Here is a 14,314-nt window from a genome sequence, read left to right as displayed (position 1 = left end):
TCCCATCTCTCTTACCAGCCTTATCACGACCCTACCTTTTCCCCTACCCTCCTCGATCTCTCTCATACCTTAAACCCCAAACTCTCTCTCTCTCTCTCTCTCTCTCTCTCTCTCGTGCCATAATAGAGTATAAATTTATTGGTGTCCTTGCATGCTAGTTTAGCTAGGAGGAGGGGGAGGGGTACAGTACTTGGTTGAGGTGATACGGCCCGGCTCACTTTCTTTTGCGGTTACCGCCACCTTAGGAAGCCTCGAAAAGACCCCTCACCATCTCCTTTGTGTCCTTGCTAACCAACTCTCCTCATTAAATCCCCCTCTCCTCCCTCCTCTCCATTGTACAGCTGCTGCTAGCTAGCTTAATTGGCGCGCTTGTTAGCTCTCCGCTAGCTACCTGCTGCCTGACTATACATACCCGACGCCACCGTCACACGCGCACGCATACACCTACCGGCCCAAGAAAAGCTCCTCTGGCCCCCCTCTATCTAGCCGGCGAACAGGAGATCGGTCGGCGCATGCAAGGCGTCGGTGACCAGGGAGGAGGCATGGAGATGAGCTTCGGGGGTGGGGGTGGAGGCGGAGGGGAGTGCTCCTCGTCGTCCGCGGCGGCGGTGGCGGTCGCGGCCGCGTCGGCGGCCGAGGCGGAGGAGCGGCAGCTGCTCAAGGGGGAGATGGCGGTGCACCCGCTGTGCGAGCAGCTGGTGGCGGCGCACGTCGGGTGCCTGCGCGTGGCCACCCCCATCGACCACCTCCCGCTCATCGACGCGCAGCTCGCGCAGTCCAGCGGCCTCCTCCACTCCTACGCCGCCCACCACCGCCCCTTCCTCTCCCCGCACGACAAGCAGGAGCTCGACTCCTTCCTCGTACGTCCTACCCTACCTACCACTTCTTTCCGCCATGGATCGACTGATGCGTCGTGCTCATCCTCATGTGCGTGCGTGCGTGCATGCACGTCGTCGTTGACGCTGGGTGTTGTGTCTGTGTTTGTGCAGGCGCAGTACCTGATGCTGCTGTGCTCGTTCAGGGAGCAGCTGCAGCAGCACGTCCGGGTGCACGCCGTGGAGGCCGTCATGGCGTGCCGGGAGATCGAGCAGTCCCTGCAGGACCTAACTGGTAAAAAAGGATTCTCTTCTCTACCTACCTGGAAATTTCATTTCTATACAACATCCATGTCTGTATTATATTCCTCTCTTTCCGTTTCTGTTTCACTTTTGGACTAAAAAGAAAGTGCTATCATCGGGTCATGCTTTGGTGCAATTTTATACACCCTTTGCTTGTTAGTTAGTGAATTTAGTATTTAGTTGTTGTCATGTCTCAAAGGTAAAAGGAAAACTGTAGTTGTTGTCATGTCCTCTTCACGTCGAAAATCTCAAAGCTGTTATGCCTTTCCTTCTAAGACTTCCCCTCTTCGAGCAGGTGCGTCGGTTGAGCATGTACCAAACATAAACAAACTTTATTATATATACATACTCTCTATGTATCACTATGAGATAAGGTTGCAGGTGAGGGAGAATACATTTGGGCCGGGGTTTACCAGGACTGGGTCGTGCCCTAGTACGACGGACGCCCGAGTGGAAAAGCCCAGCAGCCCGGCCGGTTAAAACCCTAACAAACTCCAAATTCCTCTTCTTTGAGCATAATTTTTTTTCAGATGTAGAATGGCGCAAGCCTTGTGTTTAGGCATGCTAGGTAAAGTTAACAAGAAGGACATCACTGAAGCATGATGTTCGAGCCCTACTCCCAATATCTACGGAGTCACCCGTAGCCCTGCGGTCCTACCCGCCTAATCTTCCTCGCTGCACCTCCCCATTTTTGCACCCCGTCTACCATCACCCCCAGCCTCTTATGCCTCATATGGCCATTAAATCCTCCTCCATGAACCACCAATTACCTTCTCCTAACCCCGATCAGATGATCCATTCTAATCTCGAGGGTATACCCGTCCAACTGCCGATTAACACCGGGAGTGCCAGTCACACATCAAGATCCCCCGTCCACTTCTTCCTCCCCATTCTTTCTCCTCTCTGGAGAATCCCTTCCTCCTCCTTCCACACCACGGCGAGTTCTCTATGACCAGGAAGCAAAATTACACTCGATATTTCATTATAAGAGGAAAACCAAGGGGTCACTGTATCTCAGGTTAATATTGGTAAATGAAATCTAGTAACTGGTGAAAAAAATAACTAAATATCAAACTTATAACATGGAAGACTTCGGTAACAATGTGAAATTTTCTCTTGGCACCCCCTCTCACGCTCCTTGGTAGGTAAGAAGGGGCAATATTGTTCATGTTGTTTATACATAATCCCAAGCGATATTTTTTTTGTTTCTTTTTTGCTAGAGACCGGAATGACCGGTTTTCGGAAAATTCCAGAAATCTTAGGGGGGGCGGTTATTTTCACCCCAAAAGCATTTGAAAATTTTCAATTTTTGATCAAAATTTGTTGAATTCGAGGAAAGTTTGCCAAAACCATAAAATTCAGGTGGCTGGTATTTTGTCTTTCTGCTCCCTACCGGAAAGGCCTGTTTCCGTATTTTCCAACTGGAATTGAAAGCCCTGATCCCAAGGCCCTCCATTTTGCTCCTTCCGTGTATGCATTACAATTTCATAGCATGCTCCATATTACTTGCTTTTACTGGAACATGCAGTAGAAACTGTGTATTCAGCTTACAAGGTAGAAATAGACACCCAAATTTAAGCAAGGTGAACTTAAAAACTATGGGTGGTGGAAATATACGTTCACTCTCCCACCCAATTGAGCTCAACCATATACTCCGAATATGCACCGTATCTCAATCTCAACGAACAAAAGTTGATACCTTGGTATGAGCAAACACAAAAGTGAAGTAATTTTTTTTCTCAAAAGATTGTCGATGGAACAGGTGACTCTTGTCTAACTATCTAGCTATGGGCTCTTACTTGAGTATCACATGATCCTAGAGACAAAAGGTGTCCCATGACATGACATGGCCATACCCTTCGTGGTCGCGCCCTTATTATGACAAATATGTGGATTGCCCTTCAATTATATTCATTGCACTAGCTCTTTTGACAAGTGCGGTATCTCATATATAAAGCTAACTAGCTAGCATGGAGAAATATATGCGCTGAAATGGCTGTACACATAGCTTAGCATTCATGCAAACTTTAATAATTAATGGTTTCACAAAGTTTTACTACTACTAGCTTTTGTTTCTAACTCAAGCCACGCTCAGGTTTTGCCACCATATATTCATGTCGGCTCTATCTTGCTTCTTCCATCTCCAGCGCTTCACGTAAAACCTGAAGTTGCATGGGAAGCATCCACATGCATGCATGTGTCTCTACTCCACTTGATTAATCTGTTGATGCATGAGTAGTTTCCTGGCTAGCGTTTTTTTTCCCTCGATCTTTCTAGCGCTGTAGTGCGTCGAACTGTTGCACACAGCGACCATCTGCAAAATTCCAAACGCGTATAAGATCATGCGTCAAATCAGCAAGCCTTTAATTTGGCACTTAGCTTTCGTGCTTCATGTAGCCCATGCTCATGGCTGGTACGCTTGTCTAGCTTGATTCGGTTCATGTGTCGCGATAACGATTTGATGCATCCATGCCCCCCTTAATTAGCTATAGTTGCTCATCAAGGTTAATTAATTAGCTATAGTTTTCCCATTTATGATTTATCTAAATTACATTGTATATAGATTGCCCTATCTGAGTTTCATTGTTAACCCTTGCCATGTGGATGTATGGATCAGGTGCATCGTTGGAGGAAGGGACGGGGGCGACAATGTCCGAGGACGAGGATGAGGGGCCACCGATGATCATGGAGGCGGCGCCGATGGATATGAGCTCGAATGGACATGACATGATGGGCTTCGGCCCGCTGGTGCCCACGGACACGGAGCGTTCCCTCATGGAGAGGGTCAGGCAGGAGCTCAAAATTGAACTCAAACAGGTATTGTGAATTATAGTATGTTCTAGAAAGTGAGTTTGCTACAAAATTTACATGTTTTTACCACCATCCAAAATCAGATCCAGTACTCCCTCTATAAAGAAATATAAAAGCATTTAGATCACTAAAGTAGTGATCTAAATACTCTTATATTTGTTTACGGATGGAGTATGTCTTAGTAGAATACATGCAATCATTTTCATTTACTAAACTTTGGATACGTACAAAATTGTTTGGATTTCCCAAGTGAAGATTTTTTTTTCCTCAAGGGAAGATGCTGGCACCAAATTTGTCTTCAAAATACTTTCATGACATTACCACTCAAAATATCACTCACAGAGTCATATAACAGTAAGGGTGAAAATTATGTACTAAACACCATATCAAACCCTAAATCATATCAGTGTTAAACTCGTTCGTTGCAGGGCTTCAAGTCAAGGATTGGGGACGTGAGGGAGGAGATACTCCGGAAGAGGAGGGCCGGGAAGTTGCCTGGGGACACCACCACTATACTGAAGCAATGGTGGCAGGAACACGCCAAGTGGCCCTACCCCACGGTGCGTGCACCGTACCTATCATGCATGCATGCAAGAATGCAACTAGCCATCCACTGCTGCTGCTAGCTAGCTAGCTAAGCAGCTGCCATGCATCCTTAGCTGTTCTCCAACTTGTTGATTGAGCTTAGCTTGCACCAAAACTTGTTCCATCGGACAGCTTGCATGGTGTGCATGCTTCATACAATCTCATTCCTTGTCTGATGTTATGTCCGTGGTTTTAAATTATCATATCTCAATTGCACGATGTTTACTTTGTTTTGTTTCTAATGTTGTGTATATGTGCATGAGTAAGTCAATAATAGTTGCGTGGAATGCGTTTCGTTGTGTTTGTACAGGAAGACGATAAGGCCAAGCTTGTTGAAGAGACTGGCCTGCAGCTGAAGCAAATCAACAACTGGTTCATCAATCAGAGGAAGCGCAACTGGCACAACAACTCCCAGACATCAACCCTCAAATCAAAGCGTAAAAGGTGAGCCAACCGATATCATCATCTAAAAATCAAGATTCGTTCGCTTCGGGGTCGATGATTTCTCAATCAACTCAACTTCTGATCCATCAGTTAGAGGGCAATCTCTGGCCTCTACCATATAATGTTCTGATTTTTCGTTTTTGGCTTTGATATGTATGTGCAGGTAGCTAGGTTCAGAGCTGCAAAGTATATACATGCATATATATACCTGACGCCTAATCACACGAAAGATCTCGGTGACACACACACACACAGAGAGAGAAATAAGAAGATCTCGATTCAATTGTATATCTAGTTATTAGTCAGAGGTGACACCTTAATGACATACGTACACGCTACTAGTCTGACCACTGGCATACGCGTTGCAATTGTTGAGCTGATATTATATACTCAAAAGGAAAAAGAAATCTTCTTGTGGTTTTTCTGTTGTGGGTGAACGTACATACGTCTCCAAAAATTCGTTCTTGTGCATATATGTATATTGATCTGTCCATGCCCTTCTACGGCGTCTCGAATGACCAATGAAAAAGAGATGCGCACCTCTGCTTTTATCAAGTCTCTCTATGTATGTACTGTCCATAGCTGTTTTGTTTCAACTTTCAAAGGATGCTACATCTACAATCGGTGATAACATTCAACGGTGTACGTACGCGTCTTGATGCAGGAACGGAATCTCTAGTGCCGTGTGGGCCTTGTTGTATCAAATTAGGTACACCAAACTTGAATTGGACGACTGAAAATTAATTGGATAATTGGGCCTAACCACCGCCACAAGACAAAGTCCCAGACTTTTCCAGCGTATAAAGAAGCCTTCTAAGGTCTCAACCACATACACACATATATATTGTGCATCCTCATCATCTAAGCAGCTATTGTGCCGATTATAGTTATGCAAACTGTAGGCCTTACTGGTGCAAGAGACAAAAGCCAAAACCCAGGGTCAAATATCAGGGTAAAGCCAAGTTCACACACAGCTTTCAGGTTCAAATTGCTGACCGCATACTAGAAACAAGCAAAAATCTCCACCTAGAATGACATCACCAAATTAGATGAAACCTTCCAACACTGCAAGCACAGCTTAGTAACACACCACCGCTCATATTTATTCAGAGAACAACATACTCGGAATGCGAAGAGTTCACAGTTTTAACACCCAGAGGAACTACAAATGCGATGCAGTTCATAGTTGACCAATGACCACCCAGAAGAAATCCATACAGTTCACCACCCAGAGGAGACCCAAATGCGGTTCCCAATTCAGCACCCAGACCAATATCGACGAGTACCTTAACATCACCTATATATCACTACAATAGTCCTACTGTTTACATGTTCACCATACTTGTGTTGCCTCACCAACGAATACCACTCCGATCGCTGCATGTACTTTACTTTCCGTAGTAGCCCTGCGGAGGGGGGTAGGAACCAGGTGGGGGATACGAACCAGGTGGAGGGTATGAACTGCCCTGGGCCTGGGGGTAACCTGCTGGCGGGTAACCTGCCGGTGGGTAGCCTTGAGCTGGCGGCGGTGGGTAACCCTGAGCTGGAGGAGGTGGGTAGGCACCATAAGGCTGGCCGTATGCTGGTTGTGGTGCATAGCCAGCGGGTGCAGGGACAGGCTGATCGATGCGTGACATCTGCTGCATTGGAGGCACTTGCATGGGTTGTGGCCCGAACTTCCCATCCCTCTTGTCCATTTCAACCTTGTGCTGTGTCTGCATTTGCAATTCAATGTCATAAAATGGATACATATGGGTTAAGCAGGGCGATTCATTAGGTCACGAGCAGATATGGACGTATATTTACCTGCATACAGGCGCAAACCCTGCAAGGATTGTGGCAAAAGATTATCAACATTGCAGGCTTATTGTGGAGAAGAGAAAAGATCAGAGGTATAAGAGCCTTACGAGCAGTAGACCATATCAGACAGGCAGGAAAGGATCTGGGAAGCCTCTGAAAGCTCCTCACTACCAACAATAGCAGCAACTATTGAGAAGATGCAAGCAACTTGTTGAAGGCAGAACATGAAACCCTGTAGTAAAAGGTGGTATTCAGTAGAGAATTGTAAACAGGAACCACAGAAAGAAATCTGTAACATAGGAGGGCAGTGACAGTACAATGATGCAGTTATCACACTTGGTTGTCTGTATGTTGAATTCGTCTTGAAGCAAGAAGCGGGTTGAAGCAACTGAATTACCAAAGCACAGAAACACCTGCAAAGATATAAATTCAATGAACCCAAATATAAGCTAAATCAGAAGGGCAGCGGTATCATTAGAAGTTTAACTATGAAAAATTGCACTTAACATCATTTAAGATCAAATGTGTATTGTTCTGTTCGATAACGGTGGTCTAGTTGATCAAATAAATCAAAGCTAGCTTATGGATCATCTCAAGCTAATTGGTTGAAAAAATCAAAGCCTGCTTATTTGACCCATCTCAAGCTAATTGATCTACTCATTGTTCTTTCATGCCAAAAGAAATACAACGAGACGGAAGAGATAGGCATACTGCACGGTGTTTGAAACTACCAGACATGCAACGAAATAACTAAGTTAGCTGAGCCTAGAAATACAAAAACTCCGCACAATCGGTACAGAATACTGCTAATCAAATAACCAATGGAAGGAGTTATCTATTATCAGATCCACATGAAAACTATTAGACATGTCAATATGTAATCCAACCGCATCAAGAAAATAAGTTAGGACAGGTACAGTAAGAGGGAACTGATACGTCTATATGGATCCAACCACATCAAAATCATCAGCTAAGAGAGGTATAGTGAGAAGAAACTTCAGGGCAAAAGCACATAAAATGGGCCATGTACCTCAGTTGCAAGACAGAATTCTGGGCATTTGCTTTCACCACACTTGCCACTACATGGCATATAGCCAGCACAGCACGTATACCTAAAACACACAGAAGCACGGAGGGGATCAAGGGGGTTGTAAAAAAAGCGACGCTTCTAACCGTGACAATTAGAACATAATATAATTGACACTACCTTGACATGTCATTGTAGAGAGCCCTTTTACGAAGCATGTATGATACGCATGGTCCACTGAACAGCAAATAGAGGAGATGTAGCAGATTAGAAAGTAAATAAAAATCTATATGCTGCAAAATGCTAAATCTATGAACCCAATGCCACCCATTATATTGTTCCACAAACTATAGCATCACTGTAAATATTGAGAATCTACTTGAGCATTTCAATTTTAGAACCCACTGCATTTGCAAAATGCTGGGTCTGCCACAAGATAAAACTTCCTAACATGATTGCTTGATTAGATATTACAACGAAGATAAACTTCCCAATATGATTGCTTGATTAGATACTCTACAGTGAAGATAAACTTCCCAATACGATTGCTTGACTAGAAAATCAATAATAAACTTACAAACATACATTGGACAGGAAATGAACATTGTTCACCAAGAAACCAACACTAAAGGAAATACTATATCAATATCCTTTGGCAAAATTCATTTGGTGTCGTGTGGACTAGTAGTAACTACTGGGTCTTATTTGAATGTAAACTAGCAGATCCAGTTAAATTGACCTCCAAATTTGTAAATCACATTGCAGCTGCAGAGGAAAAATTAATGCAGTTGAGGTGGTAATTGACTCTCATACTTCAGTTTTAGTCCCTGTGCAAGAATAACTTCACTTTCCATGCTGTTGCAACTCTCATGTATCACCGACTGTTCTAATTGCAATGTGCTTCAAAGAATGACAAATGTAACATTCTGGGTCTTACTATTTTACGAATATGAACTCTACTTGATTAGGATTCTTCTGAATGCAAAAGAACTGAGAGCACACTACCACAGCCAGCCTGAAATGATAAGAGGACCGCTGATTTTCACATGCATGCTTTGGCGTAGGTTCATCTCGGAAATGTTTTATTCATAGCCCCTGAAATCTGGCTCGATTTCAGAGGCCCAAACCGGTCACAGAATAACCAGTCCTGCCTGGTTCTGAGAAGCAATTGGCCGTCAACTGGTAACTGCTAGTAAGTACGAATCTAGGCATCTTCATGATCGCTAGTAACGTCAACAACACAATGCAGAACAAACAGAGTTCCCGTGTATTATGCCAAAATTCCCTTAAACCCAACCCAGTTCACGAAAACACGGACAATTCATCCCAGATCAAGCAGAAAAGGGTGGCTCAAAAACCATGAGACGGGAAGCACGGCGTTCGGGTCAGGGATCGCTTACCACCATACAAGAGGTCGTCGATCGTACTACGAAATAGCACATAACTGCCACCTAGTACTACGAATCTAGGCATTTCCATGATCGCTGGTAACGAAACAACACAATGTAGAACAAACAGGGCGCGCGTACTCGTCGAAACCCCCTTAAACCCTAACCCAATTCGCGGAAAACACGGGCAATTCGTCGCAGATCTAGCGGAGACGGGGGTCCAAAAAGAGACCCTGAAATGGATGGCACAGGGTTCGGGGTCGAGGATCGCTTACCACCAGAGCGACAGGCAGCAGTCTGCAGGGGAGAAGAGCGCGGGTCAGAGACGGGATCAACCCAGGAGGAATCGACGAGCGAGGGGGCGAGAGACGGCGGCGGCGCCGGCGCCGGCGCCGGCGATATTTTACTTACACGGGAAGTCGGCCTGGATGGCGTTGGGGAGGTCGGTGTGCCAGAGGTTGCGGTAGCTCTGGCGGAGCTGCATCTTGTCCAGATTCGCCTGCGACGACGCCATCGCCGCAGTCGCCTGCTTGCTTCCGCCTGCCGGCGCGCGCGGGGGAGGGCTCCGGTGGGGACTGCGGAGGAGATCTGGCGGGCGGGGGCGGGGGCTGGGAAGGGGGAGGGGACGACGCGGCTAGGCTGGAGTCGACGGCGGGTGGGGAATGAGTAGTGCGCTCCGCGTCATTCCGTTCCCTTGGGCGGAGGAAAAGAACAGTGCGGGTGTGGGTCCCGTCGTCCGCCCACATGGTTGGCGGGCCCGCCCAGGGCCGTTCCACCCAGTCAACGGGCCCAGCCGTACGATGTTTTCAGAACTGAAGGCCACGTCGCGAAAAAAACAATTGTTCCGTTAGAAAGTTCGGCCTGATCACACGGGCCGGGCTCGTATGGACAGGCCGTACAATCTGGTGGACGACAAAGCGATGCCGCACGCAACCTTTTTTTAAGTTAATTAATACCACAATTAGCCGAAATCACTAATTAAGGAGTACTCGTTACAAAGAACACTTCACTTCCCCGGATCATGTGCGTCACTTATCACAACTTGGGAGTTTTCCTTTTTTCGTAGATCCGTTTATTCAAAACGTTTTATCTTTTTAACCGTGCGTTCAAATCTCGAACCGTGTTCATCATTGGATTCCTCGTGTCGAGATCTTCAAAACTAGATCCCATGTTGATAGGTTTTGATGAACTTTTTTTTCACGAAAAAACTGGACGGAAAAAACCGGGCGAAAAAACCGAACCGGGAGCACGGTTTTTTTCCCTTTCCGAAAGAGGCACGCCCGTGCCTCTCGCGAAATCACAACCATGCCTCTCGTGAAAGCAAAACCGTGACTCTTGTGGAAGGAAAAAAACAGAAAACGCGTTTTTTTTCGTTTCCGAGAGGCACGGCCGTGACTCCCGCAAAGACACAACCGTGCCTCTCCGAAAGCAAAACCGTGACTCTCGCGAAAAAAACAGAAAACGCGTATTTTTTTCCTTTTCCTAGAGGCACGGCCGTGACTTTCGCGAAAGCACAACCGTGTCTCTCGCGGAAGCAAAACCGTGACTCTCACGAAAGAAAAAAAAATAGAAAACGCGTTTTGTTTTTTCACTTTCCTAGAGGCACGGTCGTGACTTTTGCGAACGCACAATCGTGCCTCTCGCGGAAGCAAAATCGTGACTCTCACAAAAGAAAAAAGCAGAAAACGCGTTTTGTTTTTCCTTTTCCGAGAGGCAAGGCCGTGACTCTCGCAAAAGCACAACCGTGCCTCTCGCGGAAGCAAAACCGTGACTCTCGTGAAAGAAAAAAAATAGAAAACACATTTTTTTTTGTTTCCGAAAGGCACGACCGTGACTCTCACAAAAGCACAAATCATGCCTCTCGTGGAAGAAAAACCGTGACTTTCGCGAAAGGAAAATAAGAGAAAACGCATTTTTCGCGCAAAAAAATCAATTTTTTTGTTCGAAAAGCTAAGAAAGACCTGGGGAAAATCAAAACGTCAAAAAAAACCCGAAAAAACCGTTTAAAAGCTGAAAACGCGTGCGAAAAAATTAAAAAAAATTCAAAATCCAAAGGGAGCATCCAGAGCGCGACACGTGACGAATGGCTCAAAGCGCGTCAGGTGGCGTTGATCGTTGCGAGGCTCCCGAAGGAGCGCTCGTTAACTAGTTGCTCCCATAATTAGCTGGAAACAGAGTCATATACAACTAAAAAACCTCAAAGAAGTAGTCCTTCGACTTACCTAACAATTTTCGAACTTGGGGCCTTTGCACGAGATGAATCAAACGCACGCGCGAGATAACCAGCAAACCTGAAGGGACTATCAGTTCAAAGCTGGGATAGATTCTTATTATCTCATTCACAGAGATGAAGAAAAAATAGAAGACGAAAAACAATGCGTTGAGGCGGGGCTCCGAACAAATCGAACAAAAGACCTCTGGTATGATTTTCGTGTGCGTTACCATGACGACATGCATTGCTTTACGTTCAAAACGGAGACCAATAGTTTTTATATTAAGAAAACTAGACAATTCCCCGCGCGTTGCTGCGGGAGTTGATTGCAATATATCTGAATGAGACTTGGTTTTAAATGTGAATATTCAGATAAAGGATAACCGGAAATGAAAAACTATATGATCTATTGTACTTGATTAGTTTATTCTTGTAAAAAAATTGGGGTGAAGGGCACGAAGTATGTTCTCGTACCATATCAGGAAACGTATGTAAGATGTGGTGGTTGAAATGCAGGCCGTGTGTGTTGATTTCTCCCACCATACAAAGAATTTTTTCTGAGGGGTACCATATAAAGAATTAAAATTTAGGGGAAAATAAAATGCAAGGCTATATACTCAATCAGGCAAAATTAAATTGAAATATTAATCAAGCACACAAAGATTCAAAATTTGCAATGAATGGAAACAATATGTACCTATAGGAGTCGTAAATCTGTAGTGCCTGAGTATGCATCAGGGGTAGAACAACCAAGATGACTGCCACAGTGTCCAAGTCGCCGGGCACCTAAAGATGTCCAAACTTCTGATTCAACCACCAATATGTCATGCAAGTCTATCTATCCAATCCACCAAAATTAAATTTAGAAATTAATCAAGTATACAGAAGTTCAGAATCAGCTATTAATCAAGCACATGAAAATTTAGAATTTACAATGGATAGCAACAGTATGTACCTACAGGAGCGGTAAATCTGAGGTGTTTGTGTATGTTGCAAGGGAAGAACAACCAACATGACCGGCCGGGCGTCCAATTCGTCCAGTGAATGAGGAAGTCCAAATTTATGATTCAACCGGCAATATGTCATTGGAACAAATTGGTTGAGGTGAAATATGGACTTTTAAACGGGAATTCATCGGGCGATGTGAACAAATGATTTAAGATGGAGCACCGACTTTAAATAGGAATTCATCAATTTATTGTGGAAATCGCGGGGAGAGGAACTGAAACGTCAATCATCAATTACCTGCAACAGAAGTGATTTTTTGTTGTTACGAGAAGCGGGTTGTTTTGTGGCCTTATATGAAAATGAAAAAGATAAATACCGTGTGCCATTCGTAGCATTTGGCTGCATATGCATGGAAGCAGTGGGATGTGTACTGTTGGTGTTAGCAAACAAAAAAATAGTGAAGAAAACAGGAGTACATGAACATGACCTGTAATTCCAGAAGCGTGGTCGGCTTGGGATTTGTAGTGTTGGTGTTAGCAAACGAAAAAAATAGTGCCGAAAACAGCAGTACATGACCTCCAATTCCAGAAGCATGGTCGGCTTAGTACATAGGTCACCAACCTTACCAAGTAGAAGCTAGGCGAGGCAAATTTTTCAACCTGCAGTCCTTATAAAAGAGGCAAGGTGTCTTAAACACAATGGATTCATCGCGTCACATGCTGAAAGTAAAGGCCGTGATGCTAATGTGATAAGCTATGTGCCAAACCTGAAGGTGGAGTCATGGGGTCGTTGCAGATCAAGCCGGACTGCTCGCTGTCGGCAACGGTCGCGCAGCAGAGCAATATCGGGAGAGGCTCTCCATCGATAGTTCCCTGCTCGATGATCTAAGGTTCTGGGTTGCCGGCCACTAAACAACGGACAGCCCACGTCCCAACTGTTGGAAATATGCTCTAGAGGCAATAATAAATTAGTTATTATTATTATATTTCATTGTTCATGATAATCGTTTATTATCCATGCTAGAATTGTATTGATAGGAAACTCAGATACATGTGTGGATACATAGACAACACCATGTCCCTAGTAAGCCTCTAGTTGACTAGCTCGTTGATCAATAGATGGTTACGGTTTCCTGACCATGGACATTGGATGTCGTTGATAACGGGATCACATCATTAGGAGAATGATGTGATGGACAAGACCCAATCCTAAGCCTAGCACAAAGATCGTGTAGTTCGTTTGCTAAAGCTTTTCTAATGTCAAGTATCATTTCCTTAGACCATGAGATTGTGCAACTCCCGGATACCGTAGGAGTGCTTTGGGTGTGCCAAACGTCACAGCGTAACTGGGTGGCTATAAAGGTACACTACAGGTATCTCCGAAAGTGTCTATTGGGTTGGCACGAATCGAGACTGGGATTTGTCACTCCGTGTAAACGGAGAGGTATCTCTGGGCCCACTCGGTAGGACATCATCATAATGTGCACAATGTGATCAAGGAGTTGATCACGGGATGATGTGTTACGGAACGAGTAAAGAGACTTGCCGGTAACGAGATTGAACAAGGTATCGGGATACCGACGATCGAATCTCGGGCAAGTATCATACCGATGGACAAAGGGAACTGTATACGGGATTGATTGAATCCTTGACATCGTGGTTCATCCGATGAGATCATCATGGAACATGTGGGAGACAACATGGGTATCCAGATCCCGCTGTTGGTTATTGGCCGGAGAGTTGTCTCGGTCATGTCTGCATGGTTCCCGAACCCGTAGGGTCTACACACTTAAGGTTCGATGACGCTAGGGTTATAGGGAAAGTATGTACGCGGTTACCGAATGTTGTTCGGAGTCCCGGATGAGATCCCGGACGTCACGAGGAGTTCCAGAATGGTCCGGAGGTAAAGATTGATATATAGGAAGTATGGTTTTGGCCACCGAAAGTGTTCCGGACATCACCGGTAGTGTACCGGGACCACC

General features: G+C 45.1%; 2 protein-coding genes across 3 annotated transcripts; one reads left to right on the top strand and one right to left on the bottom strand.

Moving 5' to 3' along the window:
* Positions 1-216: 216 nt before the first annotated feature.
* Positions 217-5,513, top strand: KNAT7 (homeobox knotted-like protein). 2 transcript variants are annotated; one of them, XM_048676782.2, is made up of 6 exons: positions 220-860; positions 990-1,110; positions 3,736-3,935; positions 4,358-4,489; positions 4,825-4,958; positions 5,122-5,513. In XM_048676782.2, the coding sequence occupies exons 1-6, from the start codon at positions 513-515 to the stop codon at positions 5,123-5,125; spliced, it is 939 nt and encodes a 312-aa protein (XP_048532739.1). In that variant the 5' UTR covers positions 220-512; the 3' UTR covers positions 5,126-5,513. The 2 variants fall into 2 exon arrangements, with proteins under 2 accessions (XP_087378382.1, XP_048532739.1); XM_087522256.1 differs by lacking the exon at positions 5,122-5,513 and having other exon boundaries at positions 217-860; positions 4,825-4,962.
* Positions 5,514-6,036: 523 nt separating this feature from the next.
* Positions 6,037-9,831, bottom strand: LOC125511417 (uncharacterized). Its single transcript, XM_048676783.2, has 8 exons — positions 9,585-9,831; positions 9,449-9,470; positions 7,966-8,022; positions 7,789-7,870; positions 7,076-7,171; positions 6,866-6,990; positions 6,765-6,783; positions 6,037-6,673 (listed from the first exon to the last, which is right to left on the bottom strand). Exons 1-8 carry the CDS (start codon positions 9,685-9,687, stop codon positions 6,347-6,349), a joined length of 831 nt encoding a protein of 276 aa, XP_048532740.2. The 5' UTR covers positions 9,688-9,831; the 3' UTR covers positions 6,037-6,346.
* Between the last annotated feature and the right edge of the window lie 4,483 nt (positions 9,832-14,314).

Source organism: Triticum urartu, chromosome 5A (genome assembly GCF_056163025.1).
Source record: "Triticum urartu cultivar PI428250 chromosome 5A, HENAU_Tu73, whole genome shotgun sequence".
Classification (NCBI taxonomy): domain Eukaryota; kingdom Viridiplantae; phylum Streptophyta; class Magnoliopsida; order Poales; family Poaceae; genus Triticum; species Triticum urartu.
The sequence above is the reverse complement of the archived record's forward strand: the minus strand, read 5'-3'. Positions and strand labels throughout refer to the sequence as shown.

Coding starts and splice junctions, on each gene's coding strand:
- KNAT7 (XM_048676782.2), top strand. CDS start 513: ATGCAAGGCGTCGGTGACCAGGGAGGAGGCATGGAGATGAGCTTCGGG. Junction 1,111..3,735: donor GTCCCTGCAGGACCTAACTG/GTAAAAAAGGAT, acceptor TGTATGGATCAG/GTGCATCGTTGGAGGAAGGG. Junction 3,936..4,357: donor TCAAAATTGAACTCAAACAG/GTATTGTGAATT, acceptor CGTTCGTTGCAG/GGCTTCAAGTCAAGGATTGG.
- LOC125511417 (XM_048676783.2), bottom strand. CDS start 9,687: ATGGCGTCGTCGCAGGCGAATCTGGACAAGATGCAGCTCCGCCAGAGC. Junction 7,172..7,788: donor AATTCTGTCTTGCAACTGAG/GTACATGGCCCA, acceptor ATATCTTTGCAG/GTGTTTCTGTGCTTTGGTAA. Junction 6,991..7,075: donor AGTGTGATAACTGCATCATT/GTACTGTCACTG, acceptor CTTTTACTACAG/GGTTTCATGTTCTGCCTTCA.